General features: G+C 40.4%; 1 protein-coding gene across 5 annotated transcripts in view; it reads left to right on the plus strand.

Annotated features, from left to right (window-relative positions):
* The window catches only part of FAM120A (family with sequence similarity 120A), a 104,282-nt gene extending 80,227 nt beyond the window's left edge, over positions 1 to 24,055 (plus strand). For 2 of the 5 annotated variants that reach the window (XM_029051010.2, XM_029051014.2), the window contains 6 exons: positions 7,239 to 7,448; positions 8,270 to 8,453; positions 9,217 to 9,354; positions 11,356 to 11,497; positions 12,766 to 12,862; positions 22,175 to 24,055. In XM_029051010.2, coding sequence (XP_028906843.1) covers positions 7,239 to 7,448; positions 8,270 to 8,453; positions 9,217 to 9,354; positions 11,356 to 11,497; positions 12,766 to 12,862; positions 22,175 to 22,486 — 1,083 coding nt within the window. In that variant the 3' untranslated portion in view covers positions 22,487 to 24,055. Of the gene's footprint in view, positions 1 to 7,238; positions 7,449 to 8,269; positions 8,454 to 9,216; positions 9,355 to 11,355; positions 11,498 to 12,765; positions 12,863 to 16,729; positions 16,788 to 22,174 lie in introns of all 5 variants that reach the window. The other 3 variants (XM_029051013.2, XM_029051011.2, XM_029051012.2) reach the window with 3 other exon arrangements.
* Positions 24,056 to 25,979: the final 1,924 nt, after the last annotated feature.

Below are 25,979 nucleotides of genomic sequence, written 5' to 3' on the forward strand. Positions count from 1 at the left end.
AGGTTCATTTTCTAAAGCAAGAATTCCAGCTGGATTTTTCCTTTTTGATCAGAACTGTTTCTTTATGTGACATAAATTTGCATAACACATATAAAGATATTTTGAACTTGGAGTTGGGGGATAACAACTGCAATTACTCTTTGTGTTCTCTGTCAACTTTCTCTGCCTCCCTCCTCATCACAATCAGTATCATCATCATCAAAACCATTTATTCAGCACCTACTATGTGCAAAGCACTGTTTTAGGAGCACTGTTCACCACCGGTGCCTATTTTAATAGTATTGTATTGTTTACAACAGTATGGTGCCATCTCCCAAGTCTATTTTTATGTTTCTCTCATATAGATTTTTTGCATCAATATTGACGTTCTACTAATAGTCTATTGAGTATACCCACAAGTAACTTTTTTTGCATTTATCTATTATTCCCTTTGTGGATCGACAGCTAGGGTATATTTTTCAAATGAACTTATATTCCTAACTTGTGATTTTTGTTCTTTTGAGCTTTTCAACATTGGAATGAACTATAATATGCATCTTTTTGTTGTTATTTAAGATAATAATGTTGCATATTATAAGTACTATTACTAATAATATAATGGTAATTGTTAAAGTGCTTACTGTGTGTTAAGAACTGTTCTAATTACAGGTTGGACACAGTTCCTATCCCACATGGGGGCTCAGAGGCTAAATAGGACTTTAAGTACTTCTTGTTCCATAGATGGTTAGGACTTGGTCTTTAAAGACACTATTTGCCGGGTAAGGAAACAGAAAAAGCAGAATGCAGGGGGTCTTACAAGAAAATGTCCTTTTTTGCAGGTTAAAGGGTCTGTCTCTGTCAACTTGAAAAGCAGTTGGCTTAGTGGAAAGAGCATGAACCTGGGATTCAGAAGGACTCGGGTTCTAATCCAGATCTGCCCCATCCCTGCTCCATGACCTTGGGCAAGTCACATAACTTCTGTGCCAGAGTTACGTCACGTAAAATGGGGATTAAAGCTGTGAGCCCCATGTGGGACACGGATTAGGTCCAACCTGATTATCTTTTATCTACCCCAACGATTAGTATGGTGCCTGGCACATAGTAAGCTCTTAATAAATGCCATTATTTAAAAAAAAAACTTGAGAATTTTCGATGGACTACAGTGATAGTCGCTTTTGAAATTTACAGACTAACTTGAACAGTTCTAGTTTTGAATAGCTGGGTCCCTCTAGTCTACAAGCTCCCTCTATTCATTCATTCATTCAATAGTATTTATTGAGCGCTTACTATGTGCAGAGCACTGTACTAAGCGCTTGGGATGAACAAGTCGGCAACAGATAGAGACAGTCCCTGCCGTTTGACGGGCTTACAGTCTAATCGGGGGAGACGGACAGACAAGAACAATGGCACTAAACAGCGTCAAGGGGAAGAACATCTCGTAAAAACAATGGCAACTAAATAGAATCAAGGCGATGTACAATTCATTAACAAAATAAATAGGGTAACGAAAATATATACAGTTGAGCGGACGGGTACAGTGCTGTGGGGATGGGAAGGGAGAGGTGGAGGAGCAGAGGGAAAAGGGGAAAATGAGGCTTTAGCTGCGGAGAGGTAAAGGGGGGATGGCAGAGGGAGTAGAGGGGGAAGAGGAGCTCAGTCTGGGAAGGCCTCTTGGAGGAGGTGATTTTTAAGTAAGGTTTTGAAGAGGGAAAGAGAATCAGTTTGGCGGAGGTGAGGAGGGAGGGCGTTCCAGGACCGCGGGAGGACGTGACCCAGGGGTCGACGGCGGGATAGGCGAGACCGAGGGACGGCGAGGAGGTGGGCGGCAGAGGAGCGGAGCGTGCGGGGTGGGCGGTAGAAAGAGAGAAGGGAGGAGAGGTAGGAAGGGGCAAGGTGATGGAGAGCCTTGAAGCCTAGAGTGAGGAGTTTTTGTTTGGAGCGGAGGTCGATAGGCAACCACTGGAGTTGTTTAAGAAGGGGAGTGACATGCCCAGATCGTTTCTGCAGGAAGATGAGCCGGGCAGCGGAGTGAAGAATAGACCGGAGCGGGGCGAGAGAGGAGGAAGGGAGGTCAGAGAGAAGGCTGACACAGTAGTCTAGCCGGAATATAACGAGAGCCCGTAATAGTAAGGTAGCCGTTTGGGTGGAGAGGAAAGGGCGGATCTTGGCGATATTGTAGAGGTGAAACTGGCAGGTCTTGGTAACGGATAGGATGTGTGGGGTGAACGAGAGGGACGAGTCAAGGATGACACCGAGATTGCGGGCCTGCGGGACGGGAAGGATGGTCGTGCCATCCACGGTGATGGAGAAGTCTGGGAGCGGACCGGGCTTGGGAGGGAAGATGAGGAGCTCAGTCTTGCTCATGTTGAGTTTTAGGTGGCGGGCCGACATCCAGGTGGAGACGTCCCGGAGGCAGGAGGAGATGCGAGCCTGAAGGGAGGGGGAGAGGACAGGGGCGGAGATGTAGATCTGCGTGTCATCTGCGTAGAGATGGTAGTCAAAGCCGTGAGAGCGGATGAGTTCACCGAGGGAGTGAGTGTAAATGGAGAACAGAAGAGGGCCAAGAACTGACCCTTGAGGAACTCCAACAGTTAAAGGATGGGAGGGGGAGGAGGCTCCAGCGTAGGAGACCGAGAATGATCGGCCAGAGAGGTAAGAGGAGAACCAGGAGAGGACAGAGTCCGTGAAGCCAAGGTGAGATAAGGTATGGAGGAGGAGGGGATGGTCGACAGTGTCAAAGGCAGCAGAGAGGTCAAGGAGGATCAGAATGGAGTAGGAGCCATTGGATTTGGCAAGAAGGAGGTCATGGGTGACCTTAGAGAGAGCAGTCTCGGTAGAGTGGAGGGGACGGAAGCCAGATCGGAGGGGGTCTAGGAGAGAATGGGAGTTAAGGAATTCTAGGCATCGATTGTAGACGACTCGTTCTAAGATTTTGGAAAGGAAGGGTAGTAGGGAGATAGGACGATAACTGGAGGGGGAAGTGGGGTCAAGAGCGGGTTTTTTAGGATGGGGGAGACGTGGGCGTGTTTGAAGGCAGAGGGGAAGGAGCCCTTGGAGATTGAGTGGTTAAAAATAGAAGTTAAGGAAGGGAGGAGGGCAGGGGCGATGGTTTTAAGAAGGTGAGAGGGAATGGGGTCCGAGGCGCAGGTGGAGGGGGTGGCACTTGCGAGGAGGGAGGAGATCTCCTCTGAGGATACTGCAGGGAAGGATGGGAAAGTAGGGGAGGGGGTTGTTGGGGGGGAGGGGAGAGGCGGAGGGGTGACTTTGGGGAGCTCAGACCTGATCGTGTTGATTTTCGTGAGGAAATAGGTGGCCAGATCATTAGGGGTGAGAGATGGGGGAGGGGTAAACTTGTTGTGAACAGGGAACGTGTCTACCAACTCTGTTGTATTGTACTCTCACTGTGCTCTGCATACAGTAAGTACTCAATAAATACCATTGATTGATTATTTCATGCTCTCTATGTGCCAAAGCACTGTGCTAAGTACTGGGGTAGATGCATGATAGGCAGATCAGGCACAGTACCTATATCACATGGAGCTCACAATCTAAGAGGTAGGGAGATGAAGGGATTTTCTCCCCATTTCACAGGGGAGGAAACAGAGACAGAGAATTGAAGTGACTTGCCCAGAGTCACACAGCAGGCCAGTGGCAGTGCTGGAAGTAGAATCCAATTCTCGTGATTCCCAGTCCCATGGGTTTTTCACTGGGCCAGGCTGTTTCCCCATGAAACTGTAGCACACTCTTGCCAGGAGTCCTGCAACTTCCCTTTTGAGTTCCTTCAGCATTCTCATGTGGATGCCATCTGTGTTCCTCGTGATCAGTTTGGTCCAAAATAACTTGTGCGGTCATTGTAATTTGATCCAGTTCCTCTGGACTTTCTGTTTTAAGAAACATTTTGCTCATAAGATTCTACCATCTTCCTTAGCGAAGACTGAATTAAAATCACTTTAGCTTTTCAGCTATCTCCCTTTCATCCCTGAGTGCACTTTTTAACTCAAGATCATCAAAGGGCCACACTGAGTCCCTAGCCAACTTTCTGCTTTTGAAATATTTGAAAAAATATGTTGCTCTTGGCTCTGGCATTCCTTGCAAAGCATTCTTCAAATTCTATTTTGGCCCACCTCATTTTCTCTTTGTATATATCTGACCTGAAACTCTTTCCGGACTTTTCTGTTCTCACTTGGGTAAACTTTCTGTTTTCCAAAGGTGAGTTTTTCTTCTGATAACTCATTTATTCTGTGAATTATCCATGCATGATTCCTTGTTGACAATCTGGCATTTTTATTCTGTGTGATACATTTTCCCTGGGCCACTAAAATCGTGTGTTTTAACAATCTCTGGGCTTCTAGGAGGTCACTTGTTATGAGCTTCCTCTTTCAGCTTTTTAACAAAATTCTACATTTTTTCAGGTTCCACATTATCTTTTCTAGCCATAACAAGCAAAGAGGTAATGTTAGGACTACACTTAGCTCAGAAGTTACTAGTTCATTCTGTAGATCAGAGCAGTTACGATCTAGTTAGAGACCATAGCAAATATTAAAAACACTTTCCCTGTCCTCTACTTCTGTGTTTATTCACCTAAGTGAACGTTCTACTTGCCTTTCATTGAGTAGGAGATTTGTTTTACCCTGATTTATATCAATTGATTTGCCATTCATTGCCTGTTAATTCATTACCTTTTCACTTCTTTCTTGAACCTCCCTGTAGGTCTTCCTTTTTTCTAGCCGCCACTGTTTCCGCTGATGACTTACATGAAATGATTTTACTTTGAAATGCTTTCAACTGTGACCTATATTTTATGGTGTTTGTAATTAAAAGGAGTAGTACTCAATGCCCCGTTCCTTCTAATTGGTTGTGCAAAGGATTAGCACATCCAATTGGAAAGGGAAAAGGGTGAAAACTTGTACCTCTTCTGAAATTAATTATAAGGCTGTTTGCATAGTATGTGTTGAATGCACTCCTGAACAGATGACATTTCAGGCCAGAACCAGTACAGGAATCATACTCTGAAACGTCATCAAGTTGAACATGTACATTTATAGTTTTAGCACTAAGCTGCCCTCCCATCAGTTCAGCTCCCTTGTCCCAAGTGAGAGACACTTGTCTGTAAGAACTGGAAACCTGTGAGGTCAGAAGGAGTTTTGAGTAGCTCTCTGATGTTGCTGAAGCAGAGGAAAAGTGGGTTTCTTTGCTGTGAAGTCCTCCTCTTTAGATGAAGTACTTTTTGTGCTGTCTCTATAGGGAGGTTTGGGAGATTCTTAGCTAAAGTGGAGTTTGTGGGTGTGGTTTTTTATCATAGAGAACCTGAATTTTTTTTTAACTGATATTCCTGTCTTTCCCCTCTCAATAATTGTGGTATTACGTGCTTACTATATGTCAAGAACTGTACTAAGTGGTAGGGTAGATATAAGGTAATCAGTTCAGACATTGTCCCTGTCCCACATTGGGTTCACAGTGTAAAATGGAGGGAAAACAGGTATTGAATCCCCATTTTACAGAGGTAGAAACCAAGGCACAGAGAAGTTAAGTGACTTGCCTAAGGTCCCACAGCAGGCAAAAGATACAGCCAGGATTAGAACCCAGGTCCTCTAACTCCTTGGCCTGGGCCGTTTCCACTGGGCCATGCTGCTTCACCTACTGTTATTAAAATATATCTTAGCTTTTCACACCACCTTTTCTCTGAAGAATTCAAAGCACCAACCTGAATGATCTCAGCAATGTTGTGGAGCAGGTAGTGTGGGAGCTGTACATGTAATCATTTATTCTGATCTCACTGTTTGTAAAACATTATGTCCGCCTCCCCCCGTTAGAGTATAAGTTCCTTGTGGACAAATCCTACCTGGGTTAACGGCATAGGGAACCTGAAATTCACAAGAGAGTCAATTCAATTTTGTTCGGACCCTCTTTTCTCTGCAACGAAGGATGTTTAGAGAATCCCCTACCATATGACTATTTAATTCAGTATACACAGATTTAATCCAATGAAGTGAACAGGATCAACCAATCAATCAGTCGTATTTATTGAGTGCTTATTGTGTAAAAGTACAATAGACAGTTACTGAGCACTTAGAACTTGTTCTCCCATTAATGTTATAGAGCAGGTATTTTAGTAGATGAAAAATGAAAACCAGTCTTGAAAATCGTGCTGATACCCATTTTGAGCATAGAGTTATTTCTGCATTTGATTGATGTAATTCAGATACTATGAAAGTAAACCACAAATCATTGCTTGAAAATTGTTCCTAGAAAGTAATTCTGGTACTATCCCATGAAACTAGAAGGAAAAGATAAATGTTTTCGGGTACCAGGAACATTTAGCGCAGAACAAAGATTTTCCTTTCCTTTTTTACTGGTTATTTTTTATTCCCCGACATCCAGGTGAATTTTCTTTATCTTCCGCTCCATCACTCTTTCCCTCCGCCCATATTTAAAAATACTTCAATCGTTTGGTGGCCGATTCGTAGGTCAAATGTTAGGAGGCAGGTATTTGAAAGAAAGCATCCTTAAACTAACAGAAATACAGTGCAAATGTATAGAAGTAAATATGCGATTTTAAAAGATTCATGCTCTAACATTTAGGGTGTTTGTTATTCCAAAAACTTTTTGGTTGTCATTTTGCTAAATCATTTAAAAATGCATGTAATTTTTAAGAACAAAAAAATTCATTAATTACAGCATGAAATAGTATTCAGGTAGTCTTTAAGCTATTCATCTTTGCAACCACTGATCTTAATTTAGTACAGGACTATTTTTCCTTGTGGGATTTACTCTTACTTTAAAGCAATTTCACTTAAGGTGAACTTTTGATCCTCAGAGAGCCAGCCCAAAAGAGCTTAGGGGAGGAGAGGCAGGATGGCCAATAAGAAATTAGAGAGCTCTTCCCTGAGGCTAGTTCTCTCTCTGTCCCTTCTTCTTCTTCCAGAGAAGAGCATGCACAAGAGTTTCTGATAACCAGCAAGCATTCTTGATGTATTAATGGTAGTAGATATCTAATATATTCATTTCATAAGCTCATTGTTCTAACCATTTTTTCATGAATATTCTCTTTCGTATGACATAATTGGGTACATTACATTACAAACCCTTAGGAAAATGACGTAGTTCAGAACCTTTTGTAGTACTAATCTATTTCTGTTTTCAATCCAGGGTATATTATATCATGATTTTTTTTTTTCTGGAATTGGGGGCTGGGGTAGGGGTGTAACATACTAGTCCATGGAAATTCCCTAATTTTTTTTTTTCTTAAACTTACGAAGATTGAAAACCTAGATCCCCGAGGAATTCAGCTGTCAGCTCTGTTTATGAGTGGTGTGGATATGGCACTCTTCGCAAATGATGCTTGTGGTCAGCCAATCCCTTGGGAGCACTGCTGTCCTTGGATGTATTTTGATGGAAAACTTTTCCAGACCAAACTTATCAAAGCAAGCCGAGAAAAAGTTCCACTCATTGACCTCTGTGATGGTCAGGTATGTAATTAGAAGTGTAGTGTTCTGAGATGCCTATAAATCGTACAGATGTTTTTGTTTCTTTTGCTTTGTAGTTTTTGCTGTCATGCTCTAAAATAAATAAATTGTACTTTAGATTAATCTGTCCCCTCCCCCCATTTTTTTTTGCAAAACTGCATTAGAGTTTGTAAACCAGCCTAATTGCAGATATTTTAGCACAATTGACATTATAAGCCTAAATGAATTCCATGTTGATCAGACACTGCCAGAATTTTGAAAGCAGGGTAACTAATGTTGACAGAGGGTATTGGAGACAGATCTGGACCCCTGATTCTAAGAAGGGAAGAAAATGGTGAGCTTTGTCAATATGAAGACATTTGCGACCAATGCCTCATTTATTTCCTTTGATATGATAATACCTCTATTTCATATGGAATTGTAAAATGTGACTATGGGCTTATAATTCATATATTTAGGTGGCTTCATTTCAATGTACCAAGGAATTTTGGTACATGAAATAGTCTTTATTAGGGATTTCCTTTTCCTTAGTTTCATTATAAACTTTTTTTGTGGGGGGGGGTCTGAAAGACACCTTGAACAAACTTGGGAGCTTACATTTCTAAATGTTCTAAAAGAACTGAAATTTACAATTTATCTGACCTTGAAGATTTCTTGCAGATCTATGAAAAAAAAAATGTAACCATGACTCAGCTGATCAATTTTGTAGAGAAGGAGATGGATATATTGTGTTTTTTTTATTTCAGTGTTCCACATAGGCTCAAACATTTGCTTAGTCCAAATGTAGAATTTAAATAACATTGTCCACTTGGCTTTATTTTTAGGCTGAGCAGGCTGCCAAGGTTGAAAAGATGCGTCAGAGCATCCTGGAAGGGTTAAATTTCTCCAGGCAGAATCATCCGCTCCCTTTCCCGCCTCCTCCTGCCATGCCTTTCTACCCAGGTTCTATGTATCCTCGACACTTCGGGCCAGTCCCACCACCTCAGGGCAGGGGTAGAGGCTTTGCAGGTAAGCGTATGTGGTCTCAAATGCATAAATGAAATTATTTGCAGTTACTGAAATATCTTTAGGCTGATTGCAGATTGTCACAAGCTCAGAAAAAGTGGTTGAAATGAGATATGGATCGTTCTAGAATTCTGCCAGTTGCGGTTGTATATGTTGGAGTACGTGTGTATTTAAATATTGTGTATGTTAATTACTGAATACCTAGGTGGATATAATAGAAAAAATATCTAAAAAGCTTACAGACATTTTAAACTTTGGCTGAAACCAAGCTATCAGTCCTTTATTTCCAAATCAAGACCAAAGCCAACTTTCCAGTTTGGTGTAACTGTTAGCTTTTTCTAGAGACAATCCAAATTCCAGGGATTCTTTTTAGACTTCTGTGGTGCTCAAATGAGGTGCTCTCTGGGAGGACTTTGTGATGAATGTCCTTCAGTTTGAAGACGACGCTGCTGACGATGAGCTTGTATCAATGAGTCACACTGAGGCTCTCTTGCCCTACAGAGTGATACACAGATAACGGTAATACTTCAGCTAAGGCTCCAGCGTCACACTGGAATGCCTAGTCTTCTTTAATCTCTTAGCACAGTGATGACAAGCCAACTTTGAACGTCAGTCTTTTGTTTTCAAATAACTAATGTTAAGAAATTTCGGTTCGCTATGACTTCAGGCAAAACACAGCAGTGGCTTCTCTCAAGGGAAAAACACTCCCTTATTCCTAGTCCCCTCATGGCTTTTCCCCTGTTTCTCTTTACCCCGGGTCTAACAGGAGTCTATGGCTTTGGAGGCCCTTATGGGGAAACAGTAGCAACAGGCGCTTACCGTGCCTTCCGGGTGGCGACAGCACCAGGACCCTGTGGAGCCTTCTCGGGCAATGACAACAACAGGACTAGCAAGTTACAGGGCGGTAATTATACCCAAACCCTCTTCTTAGAGCTTCTGGCAACAGCTTTCTTCACGCCACAATCTGATGGCTCCCAACTGACTCCCAAATTTTCTGCTTCTTACTTAACTTGCTTCAACTGCCACATTTTCTATAAACTTTCCTCCCTTTAGGTCCTTGTGACACCATTCCCTCAATGTTGCACTATCCCAAAACCTCTTTCTTCAGGTCTCCTACAACAACCTGACTCCAGCCAGTCTTTGCCTTGTAGCATAAACTCTTGGTTTGTTCTCATTCAAATGATTTTAAAATGCGTTTAGCTCTCTTAGCCAAGAGGTAATGTCTGGATAAGTAAGGGAATGATATGGGCTGTCGTCATTTTGATGTATTAAATGTCATTTTCTCCAACTAGAGGTGGGTAATTTGCCACAGAAAGTTTTAATGTCGAGGTAGAATTATTAGTATGAAAACTTACTAATTATTTTGCAAGAGTGTGTTATAGTAGAGTTTTGAGTTCACATATATGGAGATTCTATTATAAAAGGTCCCATTCTCTTCTATGATGAGATTGTAATGGGTCATGAAAATCTGAATTCTCTGTGAGCTCGTGGTGGGTAGGGATTCTGTCTTTATTGCTCTGTTGTATTTTCCCAAGTGCTTAGAACAGTGCTCTGCCCACAGGATGCGTTCAATAGATAATACGATTGAATGAATGACTATCAAAACAGTGTTCTGCTGCAGAATTTGCTGATTTTGTAGATTTTTAAACTGTTTCATTTTTAGGAGTTTTGTGGTAAGGCAATTTAATTTATTGGACAGATTGACTTGTGTTGAAACCAAAGATTTAGTTTTTCACACATGAAGGCAAGTGCTTAATATAGTGCTCTGCACACAGTATCAGGCAATCATATTTACTGAGTGCTTACTGTGTGCAGAACATGGTACTAAGCTCTCGGGAGAGTACAGTGTAACAGAGCTGGAAGACACATTCCGTGCCCACGGCGAGCTTATGGTCTAAAAGGGGAGGCAGACATTGCTATAAATACTAAATTACAGATACTCTACATAAATGCTGTGGGGCTGAGGATGTGATGAATAAAGGGTGCAAATCCAAGGGCAGCAAGCACTCAGTAAATACCACTGATTGATTGATTGATTATAATTAGCACACACAGAGAATTCCTAACTCTTCCTTGCGCTCTCAGTATATTTTTTCCCAGACTAATTTAGTTGTATATTTACCCAGTATAGTTGTACAACCTTCTAGGAGTGAACTTGCAAGATTCGAATATCTAAGTAGTGAATAAGTCCTTTAGGTATTCAAACAGTTAAGATTTTGGACTTTTGTTCTTAGCATTGTTGATATTGAGTACCAAAATATGAATAGCCCTGCCTCTCAAAGAATTCCCACCTATTTTTAGAAAGTAATGGGTTCTTGAGGATGTGTTTTGTTATATAGATTTTATGACTGTTATTGTTTGACCTGGAAGGGGCGGGAGTTTACGTGGAATAAATAAGGGAAAAAATATAGAACTACTATTGTGTAGGACATGCCTAGGTGGACCTATTAAATAAAGCATTTATTTTAAGATGCCACTATCCATATGATCATATGATCATTTTTTATTTTTTTTTTAATCATTTATCATGAAGAACTGATCATTTGATATTCCATCAAAGAATAAGGGTTAAAAATACTTGAAAATGGCAAAGAAAATGCATTGGAAAGTAATGTGAATGATTAACCTGCTTCGTTATGGTTGCATAATTGATTTCTTTCTGATGTTGAACATAGCGTATAATGTAATAATAGTAATAATGATACTTATTAAGCGCTTACTATGTTGCAAACACTGTTCTAAGCACTGGGGCAGATACAAGATAGGTTAGACACACAGTAGAGAGACCCCCAAAATCAAACCAAGAAGTTTGGTTTATAGCACGGTTTGATAGTAATTCTCCTCTTTCCCTGAAGTATCTTTAATTCTGAGATTGTAAAGATTTTGCTTTTCCCCCATTTTGCAGGAGTCCAGCCTATTCCTTCTCAGGGAGGAAAACTTGAAATAGCTGGGACTGTTGTTGGCCACTGGGCAGGAAGCAGGCGAGGACGGGGAGGACGAGGACCTTTCCCACTTCAGGTAGTTTCTGTTGGTGGACCAGCAAGAGGGTAAGTGCAGTGTAAGCCACCTCTTCCTTTATTAATGTAGGTCACTTACTGATTGAAATCTTGAATTTAATGAAATCCCAAATTAATTGAGAAATATTTTAAAATATTTTATTGATATTCATATATATTTTAAACCTCCTGATGCATAGAAATTAGTTGGAAATTGTAACTGTGTTCAGATCCAGTCTCATCCATACCTTTTTAAATGAATTAACTCTACTCTTTATCTCTCGCTTATAAGCTGGAACAGGTTTAGGAACTCCTTCAAGTAGAAATGGTGGAATAAATCAGATTTGATCCATCAAGTAGCATTTCTGTTGTTGCTAAGACATCTCAACTGTATATATCTTCATTACCCTATTTATTTTGTTAATGAGATGTACATCACCCTGATTCTATTTATTTGCTATTGTTTTAATCAGATGCTCTTCCCCTCGTTTCTATTTATTGCCATTGTTCTTGTCTGTCTGTCTCCCCCTATTAGACTGTAAGCCCGTCATAGGGCAGGGACTGTCTCTATCTGTTACCGATTTGTATATTCCAAGCGCTCAGTACAGTGCTCTGCACATAGTAAGCGCTCAATAAATACTATTGAATAAATGAATGAATGTTAACTAGTTTTTCTTTAATAATAATAATAATAATAATGATGGTATTTGTTAAGCACTTATTAAGTGCCAAGCACTGTTCTAAGCACTGGGCTAAATACAAGATAATCAGATTGTCCCATGGGGGGCTCACAGTCTCAATCTCCATTTTACAGATGAGGTAACTGAGGCACAGAGGAGTTAAGTGACTTGCCCAAGGTCACACAGCTGACAAGTGGTGGAGCTGGGATTAGAACCCACGACCTCTGATTCCCAAGCCAGTGCTCTTGCCATTAGGCCATGCTGCTCCTCAAGAATAGATATATAGAGTTCACATTGAAGTGATTTCTAATTCAATTCAATTCCAAAGGTAGCCTTTAATACAAAAAAGTCCTTGTTAAATCACTAACCAGTGATACATTATATATTTGTAGAAACAGAAAATGGGGTGCTTCAACGAATTTAATATTCCCAAATTCAATGATTTCGGAAATGGTTCCTTATTTTGTTTTTTTCTTTTAGTAGGTAGCCAGCTATTCCTGTGCTAGATAATGGCAATAAATACAATTAGATATAATTTCTGGTCATTGAACTTATTATCTCAGTTTATTTTTATAATATTCTTAGAAATGTCCATAAATTGCTTAAATGGGTTTGTTCTTGTCTTTTTTATACTCTTAGACGTCCAAGGGGCGTTATTTCCACCCCAGTGATTAGAACATTTGGAAGAGGTGGAAGGTACTACGGGAGAGGCTATAAAAACCAGGGAGCAATTCAGGTAATACTGTTTTCTTTCTTGCAATCCCAAGTGAACTTTAATTTCTCAGGCCAGAATTGTGCATACTGGTCTTGAGAAAAGGGGGAGATTGGAGTCCTTCCATAACTGCAATGGCATGGTTGTTTCTATTTACTGTAATGATTAGAGCATCACAACATTAAGGACATGTGTCTTTTTGCAGCTCTAAAATACTTCTAGTAGGGGTTAAAGAGGAAAGTTGAAGTGCTTCTAAAGATGAGTTTGTACAACTTCAAGCAAGTAATTTTTTCACAATTAAGAAGTGTGACTTGAGGATTTTCAAGTCATATTCTCTCTCTCTGGCCTATTTTGTCTAGCTTAGGCCATATCTCCTCTAGAAGAACCCAAAGGGAAAACAGGACAGACATCTCTCAAAACAAACCTTGATCCAGTTGGCCTGGGCACAATTCATGATGAAGGGAATTGTAAGAACAATTTCAAAGAGATGCCAGTTCCTCCTTGTTTCATCTCCAAAGCTAATAATAAATGAGCACACTATCACATTTTGAGATACTCCACTTACTCAGCATCTGGGGAAGGAGTGCACTCTTGTGGCTCATGGAGGAAATTTATATTCGGAGGACCAGCATGCATTCCAGGCCCGTTTAAAGGAGTGCGGTTAGTTCTTCTGTTGCACAGGTTTTCATTAAAGCATTTTGAACAGAACACTGTTAAGGAATTGCACATCACTCTAGCTAGAATGTGATGCAGTGTCCAAAGAAGCAGCTTTGTGCATGCACACAGCATCAGTCGAACCAGTAGAATGGTAGCGCTAGTTTTCGAGTGCAAGATTTTCAGCTACACAACCCCTGCATTTTAAACAAACTTACTGTATTGTATCCTTCTATCTTCCCTTTGCTTTCCAACTCCTCCATTTTAAATTCTGTAATTTGGGGGTCTGTGACAAAGAACGTAGGTATGTTGGATTTTTAAAATTCCTCTAGTATTATAAGCATAAAAAGAAAACCAGGTAGTAGTGTAATAAAAAGGCAAACTCACCACAAATAATTGCAGATTTCAAAACAGTTGTCTGTAAGAATTACCATGAGATAACTGAAAAATGGTAATCCTAAATGGACAGTGAAAGTCCTGGCAATGTTAACCACTTCCAAACCTCTGAATTTAGTAAGGACTGTGAATATGGAAATACTTTTTCATTGCAATCCTTTATTTCCCAGGTGATCTCAGTATGATCTGCATTCTGTAGAGGTTTCTATCAATTTTGCTTCATGCAATAAGTCTGACCCTTCTTCATTCCTTCATTCATTCTTCATTTGAGAAGCAGCTTGGCTCAGTGGAAAGAGCCCGGGCTTGGGAGTCAGAGGTCATGGGTTTCTAATATTGGCTCTGCCACTTGTCAGCTGTGTGACCTTGGGCAAGTCACTTAACTTCTCTGTGCCTCAATTACCTCATCTGTAAAATGGGGATGAAGGCTGTGAGCCCTACGTGAGACAACCTGATTACCTTATATCTACGCCAGCGCTTAGAACAGTGCTTGGCACATAGTAAGCACTTAAAAAATACCAACATTATTATTCCAGCCTTGCTCTGACAAGAAGCATCCTTATTATGGAAAAATTAAGTTAGGTCAAATAGCAATGTCGTAATGGTTTTTTGAGTGCTGAAATTCACCTTGCATAGTCATTATACAGGTACCCCCCGCCCACCACCACAGATTTAAAGCCCATCTTCTCTGTTTAAGCCAGGGTCTTGGGAGGAAGTCAACCCAGTTGGGGCTGGATAGAAGGGGTAGAGATCTAGTTCAGACTTAGGTAACCCTATCTCTCCGGCCCCAATTCTATCCTGCTTTTGGAAGAAATGGAGAAAGCCTCTTTGAACCGCTTCCTGGATACAAACTGGAAGTTAGCCTCTTTGCTTTATCCTTAATCATCACAGACTCACAGTGAGGTAGAAGGGTCTGATTAAGTCCACTTAAGGTCTCTGCCCCATGTGTCTCACCCCAATTCTGTGCTGCTTTTGAATGAAGCAGAGAAATGCCCCACTTCCCAATGGCAGAGGAGAAAGTTGAATGGCTACCACTAAAGCCAGAACTTTAGCTCCATCACTAGCTAAGATGTTGTGATTAAAAAATTGTGCATCGGTTTTCAACAAAGCAGTTGAACCTTGAAAAATGCTTGAAGAACATGACCCTGATAGAGGAGTTCAAAGTTGGGCAGAGATGTTCAGTAGGACTTAGCCTATAAAAAGATGCTTTATGAAGACAAGAAGGGATTTTTCATCCTAAAGTGGACAGATCTGTTACTACTATAAAGTTGATAAGCAACTAACAGTCAGTAGAGCAAGCTTCTGCCTCTGCAGCTTCCTGCAAAGACTAATAGTCTTATTATTTAGTTAATGTTGTGATGGTATGCTTTTATATATTTTAATAGAGAATAAATAATAGTTCAGAGATGCTCAGTGTGTTACAAAAAATCACATGGAGAGGAATTTCACGTTATTTTTTTCCAGAAGTTGTGAAAAAACATGTCCCGGTAAATAATACATAAGTCTCTGAGGAAACATTTCCCCTAATATGTTCATGATGTTTCCATGTTTTCAAGGAGCATTATGGCCATGCCCATATACATATTATATCAGTAGGATTATAAAATGAAGTTGAAGATTTTAATGCTTTTCTCACCAGATAATGTTCTTAGAACATTGGGTAAATTTCATTGGCTATTAAATTTGTTAGTAATTGAGAGGTGTGACCACTGAGATGAAAATGAGTCTCTCTCATTACCACCTCTCTCAGACCTAAATACATCTTTTTGGGAAAATCATTTGGTAGAGCTAATTTGCAAATTAGAAAATCTTGGTCATTTTTGGTTTCTAGCTATGGAAAAAAGTACGTGATATTTTTCAGAAACTGGTTTTGAATAAAAAGTGGTGGGGAGAAGGATGTATCTCTAAAAATGGTTTACTAATATGATATGCATTAAGTATCTTACAAGTTTCACTGTGAGAGTTCTTGAATTGAAATGAGCTTATATTAGAAGGATAGTAAAAATTTGTAAGTTAAGCTAATTCTGAAATCCCATATAGACTTTAATTCATTTGTAGTTATGCCAGACTGCTTCAAGTGAAGTGTTTTCTTTCTGAAGCCTAATGAACTGAAGATAGTGACAGGGGTTAGTGGAGGAAAGAAGTGGAAAGAAGGAGGCCAGTCTGATCTCTTCACCACAAGTGAGAAAGAGTTCTCAGTCTTCCCTGAAAGAAATGGAGCAAAAGACTCTCCATTTGATGGGGAAATTACTTGTATCTCTAGTCGTGAAAGAGAGAAATTTGGACAAAATAAGCATTTAGTAATCCAAATTGAAATCTTTTGGTTTAAATCAGTGTGGATCTCTTTATTGTCAGAGTTAACGAAAGTCTCCTCTGTTCATCTCACTAGCTTCGATCAATCAGAAATCAAGTTTTCTTTATCACAAAGTAGAAATTCAGTAGTAAAATTTTTCCCTTTTTTGATCCAACTGTAACCATCTCTGCAGGTTAATCAATGGGCTATTAATATAAAGTATTTGTTCTTTTTTCCCACTCCTTTCCTCCCCTTTTCCAGGATGGCTCCACAGTATATACTCTGTCAGTAATGTTACTTCCATAACTAAGATCCCCTTGATTTCAACAATGATTTTTGATCATTTTAAGTCCTGCAAGACCTGACTCTGAAATACTAGCCTACCCAATATATTACTAAAAATAAAATCACTGCATGGAGTGTGGTGTGATAAGCATTTATATTTGTCTCCAGAGACTTCTTTTAAGAATAGTTGAATCATTTTACTTTAAAGTAGAGCAAAAATAATTGATAGCCACAAAACTAATCTGCCATAATTATTTATTTTCAAGATGCCTCCTGCACATCCCCAGCATTCCACAGAACAGTTTGAAGACCACTGCCTCATTTGTATGTTGAATTCTCTGCATAAAAGAAATGTTTTCGTCTATACCTTCTGAGAGATATTAAAATATTTGTTGCGCATTGAGCCCAGTTCTCCCAGGACTTGAAGTTCCTCCCTGGAAGTAAATTAAACATTTCAGAAGGAGCATTAGCTTTCTCAAAATATAAGAGACCTACTTCTAGTGAGCTTAATAATTAATGTTCCACCCCAAGCAAGTAAATATAGATGACCTGCTGTTGGTCCAGAGGAAAGAGCAGAATTCGGACAATCAGGAAACCTGGCTTGTTCTGATCCTATCTCTGCCAGCAGGGGAATGCCTGCTGGGGCTATGCCTAGGCAGACAGGCCCAGCAGGAATCCCGAAAAAGAACTCGGGCCACGAAAACAGTAGAAGCTGTCAAAGAACTGCCGGCTGGGTCGTGGTGCCGTGGCACAGATTGGCACTGTTCTGCAGTTGTTTTGATCTCAGATGGGTCCAGCCTGTCAGGACCCTTTGCATGAACTTCACCATGTTCACCCCTGCTCACCTATTTGCTCGTTGCATTCCATGCCCCAGCAGAAACAACGACTGGCTAGGGCGAGAGTGCACCGTTCGTTTGAACCACTAGTACTATAATCAATTCGTTCACCCTGGTTCTTGGCCCTGAAGCCTAAGAATTGGGACCCATCCATCATTCTCGATGGGAGATGCCTCAAGGACCTGGAGAACTGAGCTCCTTAAAGTGTTCCTCGATACTCCATTAGACTTAGAGATTGTTGTGGTACCGGGAACCGCTAGAGTAGACTGCAAATGAAACAGCCTTCAAGAACTGAAAATGTGCTCCAACAACACTCTAGAAACTTGTAGAGGTTTATTCTGTCAATTCCATCACAGGAATTGAGGAAAGAACTCCCAGTATAGGCCCCTGAAAGCCTCAGCCATGTTGGTTTGAGCTTTTTAGAATTTTCATAGATTAATTTGTAGATTGTATTTTTTTTAAGGGGATGAGGAATGCCATTTTATAAATCAACTAAAATGAAAGGACAGCCAGTGTTAGCCAGTTGCCTGATATTCAATCATCAATAGATTGTCCGATCATTGACAATCTATTCCTTAACCCCAAATTTTAGCTTTTAGGCCTTATCTGACCCAAATAAGGACAGTTGAATATTGAGTCTGTTGATTGTTGAATTCAAGTTTTGGCAACTGTTGATGATGAGGTCGTACGTATCTGGTTTTAGGTGATTTGTTGTTCAAGTAATCATTCGATAGTATTTATTGAGCGCTTACTTTGTGCAGAGCACGGTACTAAGCTCTTTGGAGAGTACAAAATAACAATAAACAGACACATTCCCTGCCAGCAATGAGCTTACAGAACAATGGAGTAGGGAAGGAATTCATTCATTCATTCATTCAATAGTATTTATTGAGCGCTTACTATGTGCAGAGCACTGTACTAAGCGCTTGGGATGAACAAGTCGGCAACAGATAGAGACAGTCCCTGCCGTTTGATGGGCTTACAGTCTAATCGGGGGAGATGGACAGACAAGGAATGAGAAGGGTTGATTGAGTCAGTTGTTTTAAAATGTTTATTTTTTAGTGCAGCGAGGCTTAGTGGAAATAAGACGGGCTTGGGAGTCAGAGGTTGTGGGTTCTAGTCCCGGCTCTGCCACTTGTCAGCTGTGTGACTTTGGGCAAGTGACTTCACTTCTCTGGGCCTCAGTGACCTCATCTGTAAAATGGGGATTAAGACTGTGAGCCCCATGTGGGACAACCTGATGACCTTGTATCTACCCCAGCGCTTAGAACAGTGCTTGGCACATAGTAAGCGCTTAACAAATACCAACATTATTATTAGTGCAGTGGGCCACCCTTATTGAACTTTTGCATGGTTTACTGTCAGGTTTTTAGAGTGGCCAGGGTTTCTTGGGGAAAGGTACTATCTACATGCCAGATAGTGTGTTTAGGTGGCCTTTTCAGGATGGCCAGCAAGATACTCTTCTGTAAATGAATGTGTGTATATATATAAATAATATATGTTATATTGTATATTATTATATTATTTTATATTATATTATTATAACATATAAATAATTAATATAAATATATAGGTATATATATATTTGCCCAGGGTGTAAGTGTGTAAGAAGCAGCACAGTGTAGTGGATGGAGCACAGGCTTGGGACTCAGAAGGTCTTGAGTTCTAATCCCTGCTCTGCCACTTGTCTGCTGTGTGACCTTGGGTAAGTCATTTCACTTCCTCTGTTCCTGAGTTACCTCATCCATAAAATGAGGATTAAGACTTTGAGCCCCATGTGGGATAGGGGCTGTGTCCAACCTGATTTGGTTGTATCCACCCCAATGCTTAGTACAGTGCCTGGCACATAGTAAGCACTTAATAAATACCACAACTTAAAAGGCTGGAGCAGAATTATACATCCCCTCCACACTGTGTACACACAAAGACTGTCCCTTGTTATGCTGAAATGTTTGCTGTGTGCAGCACCCAGATCATTTCCATTTTGGCTTTATTGTCTTACAATCCTCTTGAGCCAAATAAACTGGCCTATCTATGAGCTTTCAACTGTGTTGCCACATTTTCCACAGTGGCACTCTACTGCATCCTTCAGGTACTTCCTTTCTCCTTCTTGTTAATGTCAGGCAATGTAATATCCTAGATGAAAGCTAGAAAACAAGTGTAACAAGCAGACCATCTTGGAGCATGGCAGGCAAGAATTTAAGAAGGCAAAAATGAAAACTGTCACCTTGGAGGTTTGGCAGCTACTTTTCAAAGCAATGGTTCTGTTTTCAGTATGAACTTGGAGTGTATCAGGTGACAGTCCAGCACTCTGCTTCATGTATGGCTGCCATTCATCTTCAGGTCCTCTGTCAGACTGTGATTGTCAGTGAGATGTCATTATTATAGAAGCAACATGGCTTAGTGGAAAGAACCTGGACTTGGGAGTCAGAGGTCATGAGTTCGAGTCCCAGTTCTGCCACTTGTCAGCTGTGTGACTGTGGGCAAGTCACTTAACTTCTCTGTGCCTCAGTTACCTCATCTGTAAAATGGGGATTAACTGTGAGCCTCACCTGGGACAACCTGATGACCCTGTATCTTCCCCAGCACTTAGAACAGTGCTCTGCACATAGTAAGCGCTTAACACATACCAACATTATTATTACATTATTATTTAGGGTATAGGCGCATCTAGAATATCTTGCATTTGGTAGGCGGGAGATATTGTTGATTTGTGGCACAACTGCTCAGTAAGAGAAGATGATTGCAGTTGTTTACTCATCCCATGTGGTTCAAAGCCAGTTTTCATTCAGTATTTGGGCATCTCTACCAATTCAAATGTCAACGTCTCCCATAAGAATCAGTTACGGTCTTCTGGTGAGCCTACTTGGGTGTGGGTGGGAAAGTTGCTATTTTTTAGGAACAGCTGTCCTATCCCCTTTCCCCAGTCAGGATGAGCCATGCATATGTAAGTAGGATCTCTCAGAAGCCTATATTGCTGCTGTGTCTTAAAAGTTACCAAATGACTAAGATGCCTTGGGTGGTCTCAATTAGGATAGGGTAAAAGGTTTCCCGTTATTAGTTGCACAAATACTTGAGTTGTTTTTCCAAGAGTGGTGTTGAGCTTGGCCATCCATACTCCCTCTCCCAGTCTCCCAAAAGGTTAGTTATGGTAAAGGTTCGGTCTGTGGAACAGAATATTTCACTGTGTTCTCATGCATTGGGCAAAGGTTTCATGGGAGCAGGGCAGTGAGTGATCCAAGATTAAAGGAAAGAACAAAGCAGGAATGGGAGAGAAAGACATTCAGAGATAGAGACAGGCAGTCATGGAAAGCCGTGCACAGGTAAGGGTGACAGACCAACAAATCAGTCAATCAGTGGTATTTATTGAGCGCTTACTGTGTGCAGAGCACTGTACTAAGTGTTTGGGAGAGCACAATACAACAGAGTTGGTAGACAAATTCCCTGTCTACAAGGAGCTACAGTCTAGAGGGGGAGACAAACATTGATATGAATAAATAAGTAGTAAATAGGTAAAAAAGTAATAAATAAGAGATAAATGAATAAATAAATGCAGCCTACACATTTATGTTCTCTGCACATGCCCAAGCTCACCCAAATGAACTTCCACTGAAGTCAGTAGCCAGCATCAGGAGAAAGGAGAGTGCGGCATTGCTGCTGCCGGGGATTACCCCTGGGCTTTCTGGTACAGTGGAAACCACATGCAGAATGCTGCGTGCCCAAAATAAAGAGTGAAACCTTGAAAACCCAAGAGAGTAGCTTCCAGCAGCACAGCACCTCTATACCGTTGTATGGTTCAGTCAAGGCTGGAGATGGGTTGCCTCCCTCCCTTCTCCCTCTCCTATTTCCTTGCTGCCTCTGTGGCTCGGTACAACCTGCCAGTGAGCCATGAGTTTGATATGTCTAGTTTAGTGCACTGGCTGGATTTAGAGACCAACTGTGGAAGGAGAAAGAGAGGAATCAAAAATGATACTAAGGTCGTGAAGTGGTTATCAGTGCTGCGAAAGTTAGAAAGAGGAGAAGGATCAGGAGAGAAATACGGTTTCACTTTAAAACCTTTCCTAAAACAGGCTCATTGTACAAGATGCCACCCCAGCTGTTTTTTCCCAGAATCACGAGAAATGATCATTTTTTAGCTAGATCATTACTACCAATGTAGAAGTAATTCTATTAATTACTGGGCCCACTCCCACCAGTGCCTAAAATTACTCCTGGTCGTTTTCATTTCAAATTTTGTTTACCAAAAAGAGAGAGATTCAATTTGAATTTAACACCAACTGGATGAGCAGAAATGGGAACTGCCTCTTCAAGATTAATTATTTGAGAGGTAAAAACATTTAATTTGAATGTTAGCTTTGTTCTTTTTGACCGTGATGGACAAAAATTGCCTCACTTAATGAAACGCCTCTATTTTTCTACGTTACGTGACCTCTAAGGCATTTTAATTAGGTAAGCATGTGAGATGACGTGTATACAAAATAAATTGTTTCATTTCTCCAAGTTGAACTGAAAAAGGCGTCAAGTACTCTTGAATTCATACTGTGGTAAGATTTAAATTCTTGCTCTTGGGTAGATGTCAGAGTCAATTGATTGCAGTCTATTACTTCTATTGAGAAAGAAGATATCTGTTATTAGTTTCCTCATCTATAAAATGGGGATTACATTCTACTCCCTTCCTGCTTCGACGGTGAGCCCCAAGTGGGACAAGAGACTGCATTCAACCTGAGTAGCTTGTATCTACCCCAGCGCTTAGTACAGTGCTCAGCACATAGTAAACGTTTAACAAATACCTTTTAAAAAAAAAGATGCCAATTTGATAGTTTTCACTAATGCGGGGAGTAATATTTTTCTTCTCATTTGTCTTTTCTAAAATAGGGTAAACCTCCTTATGCTGCTTCAGCAGAAGAAGTGGCCAAAGAACTTAAGTCAAAATCAGAGGAGTCTAAATCCTCAGTTGTGTCTTCAGATGGATCCCTGGCTGAAAATGGAGTGGTGAATGAGGAGAAACCAGCCTCCCAGGTGAATGGGAATACAGGAGACGTCAGGGCTTCCAACCAGTCTGAAAGTGCCTTGAATAATGACTCTAAAATGTGCAATACAAATCCTCACTTAAATGCACTAAATGCAGACAGTATTTGCCATAAAGATGAGACTCTGGAGGCAGCTGTCTTAAAAAAAGAAGAGTAAACTTATTTTTTATAGAGGGTGAAGGATGTTGGAAGGGTCAGGATTAGGAATATCTGGAAAGAAAGAGAGCCTACAGTTATGTACATTTTTTCCTTTCCGTAAGAGAAAAATGAGGACTTTGGAAATTCGGATCCCTCTTTGATGTCACAGATTTAAGCAACACATTTTTAGTTTTAACCAGTTGTAGTCAAAATGCTACAATAAACAAAAAAGAAAAAAAATGAAGAGCATTTGACTCCCGCACTTAAAATAAAAGTATACATAAAGTTTAACTTTAAACTGGTTATGACAAAAGCTTGTAGTTTTGTTTCTTGAAATATACAAATTTTGGCAGTTGTTAAGTATATATAGCTTAAAATATAATTTTTAGTATTTGGCACCATATGTATGCCGTTATATTTGATTTTGCATTACGTGTCACAACAAAGCTTCCTTTAAGGCTTTAATTTCATGATTTTGAAAAAATGGCACAACCACAGTTTTTCTTTCTTAAATTACATCACTGTTAATGTGGTTTTTTTGTGTTAAAATGTGCAAACTATTGACAATAAAAGTAATAGAGTAACATTGCCGTTTTGCTGATTTTAACTATACAGTACATCTTACATACTTTACAAGCAAGTTAAATGGAGATAAACTTGAAATCATAGATGCTAATGATCTTTCAAAACAAACACAATGCGTTCTGAAACTTTGTGATTAATACCATGCATCTGTGACCAATGAGCTATGTGGTTTTGAATTGGATGTAGACCATTAGTACTACTATTTGAGCTAAACTTCTGCATGGTTCATAATTTTTAAAGTGTGTAGTTAATATTATGCATGTTATTGTCCTTTCTTCCATTCTTACAAGTACTGTGCCCATTTGCAAAACCGAAAAAGCTAATAATCAGTAATAGTCCTATAAAAGATGTTAACTATGTTTAGTCATTGATTGATCTTGCTCTAATCTTAAAATTTTGTGGTTATGGACCTCTGTTGCATTTAATCTAAAACTTAAAAAAAAAATTATCTAGCCGTTTTGAATATCAACGTTACCCTGGTGTACTCATTGCTGTATGCGTTACTGTTCTCTGTTGCTACTTTATGCCTTCATATTAGCAAATATGAAATTCTGTGAAAAACAAAAAAAAGCTTCAATCTTCAAAAACTACCCCCTTCTGTAGCAAGAAACAAATTGCTTGTTCTTGAGAACTTTCCCATCAAGAATTTAGTAGGAGCAAATATACCTGTATCATTTTGATGTTTTTGTTAGTGTTTCCAAACTTTAATGTACTTCAAAATCAAAATTGTTTCTTTATATTCGTTTTCATCTAATTTTCCTGATGCTCTTCATCACACATTAGTGATCAGAAATGAGGTGTAATTCCCCATTCCCTGCCCGCAAGAGCTAAGTAGGTATCTTAATGTAAGTTGAAGGGAGTTCTGCCCCACTCTTGGATTGTGCAAGAATGAACTACTGTTGGGTTTGATGGATTGTAGATGGATTGTGGTGTGGTGTATTTTGAAGGCTATTGAATGCAACTTACAATGCTTAATAAAAATCTTTATTCTTTTAGTATAAAATACGGTGTGCATTTTAATCAGCTGTTTACACAATTCTGCCATGTAGATGACCCTCAGTTCCCCCGCCCCTCAAGTCTCCCAGACACATCTGAGAGAAGCGTATTGAGCAGGTACAGCGCTGGCAGCAGCACAGGCGACTGCAATCCGTGAAGTGATATTCCACTGGAAACCACTTAAACTTTCTTACGGCCCAGAATAAGGGAAGGAGTGGGAGAAGATTTGTTTTCCCCTCTGTGTTGTCGTAGCACCCTTGGGAGCCTGAGCCGGAAAATTGGCCTCGTCTATCAGGTAGATTTTCTAAAAATTTTCGACAGACAGAAAGAAGTAACCATCTGGTTGAGTTTTGATATATTATCCAGTTCTGCGGCTTTCCATTCAGTGAATGGTACTGGAGTTCTTGGATCGAAGTCTCGAAAGAGAATTTCACAGAGCGGCTTAAATTTCAGGAGGTTTCAAGAAAACATGTATAAAAGTCTGACACAATCCTGGCAGTAGGGCTATCAAGATGGAAATGTGGCAATTGGAAAATAGCACCTCTAATCCAAATATCTTCTAGATCAAATCCACTCCATCTTTGTGTCTATTGTTTTCCTTTACCTTTTCCCAATATTAAGCCGACTGAGGGTAGGCCGAAACAGGTCATTCAGTTACACAAATACAGTGGTCCTCTAAAGACTACAGTTCCTAGGAGAGAGTTTGTTATTGGCCACGAGGGGATGGATTCCAACACAGTGCACACTTTTTTAAAGCCACAATACTGGTTGCAGGGTATTTTATGTCATTGGTGTAAAGCAAGAACAATTGTCCTGGTGAACACGTATTTCTGTTTAGGTGGCTGACCTTTGAGGTTGTAGGGTGTGTGGCCAATGTGTTGGAAATCCGGGGTGCTCAAACTGTATGTGTGAGGGAATAATGAAAGGAGCCGGCGGATGGGGGCGGGGCAGTAAAGGCTAGCACCCCGGTGGTGAATGAAGCACAAAAGGCAGGATGATGAGATCAGGACCATTTCTGGCAACAGTGGAGAAGGACAAATGGACTGCAAGGAGAACAAGATGATCCAGTCATCTCCAGAAAGAGCGTTGAAACCACGGACACGAGGACAAAAGGAGTGCCGGGGAACACTTGAAAGTCACGATCGAGGAGTGATGAGGAGACCCACCCCCCTCTGGACATTCAGGGGAGTTTTCAAGCACAGAGTAAAACATTCAGATGTGAAGCTGGTGAGCAAGAGACTCGTTTTTGTCATCATCATGATCATCATCATAAGTATTTGTTAAGTGCCAAGCACTGGGACAGATATTACAATAGAAGCAGATTGGACCCAATCTGTGTCCCACGTGGGTCTCACGGTCTAATGGGGAGGGAGAGCAGATATTCCCCACTTTACAGCTGAGGAAACCGAGGCCCAAAGAAGTTAAATGACTTGCCCGAGAGCACACAGCAGGCAAATGGAGGAGCCAGGATTAGAACCCAGGTGAGGAACTACTCTTACAAGACTTACTTTATGAAGAGTGACTAGTTTTAACTGAGTGTGAATGAAGACATGATGAACTCTGCCGTGGCATAATTTATAAATAAATTCATGTGTTCTCTACACTATTACATTACAGGAATTTTTCCAGGAGGGAGTATCTTATTTACGTGTTGTGTGTTTTGTTCTCTTTTTATTCAGATTTTATTTTTGATAAATTTTTTAAAGAAATCGACCCAAAGCAACCAATTTGATAAGAAATGCTCTTTGGCACTATTTGCATTCCTTTTCATTCATTCATTCATTCAATCGTATTTATTGAGCGCTTACTGTGTGCAGAGCACTGTACTAAGCGCTTGGAAAGTACAATTCAGCAATGAGGAGAGACAATCCTGCCCACATCGGGTCCTTTTCCTACGCTTGTTCATGTGTAAGGCCACCAGTCAGGTTAAC

The sequence above is a fragment of the Ornithorhynchus anatinus genome, chromosome X1 (assembly GCF_004115215.2).
Source record: "Ornithorhynchus anatinus isolate Pmale09 chromosome X1, mOrnAna1.pri.v4, whole genome shotgun sequence".
In the NCBI taxonomy this organism is placed as follows: domain Eukaryota; kingdom Metazoa; phylum Chordata; class Mammalia; order Monotremata; family Ornithorhynchidae; genus Ornithorhynchus; species Ornithorhynchus anatinus.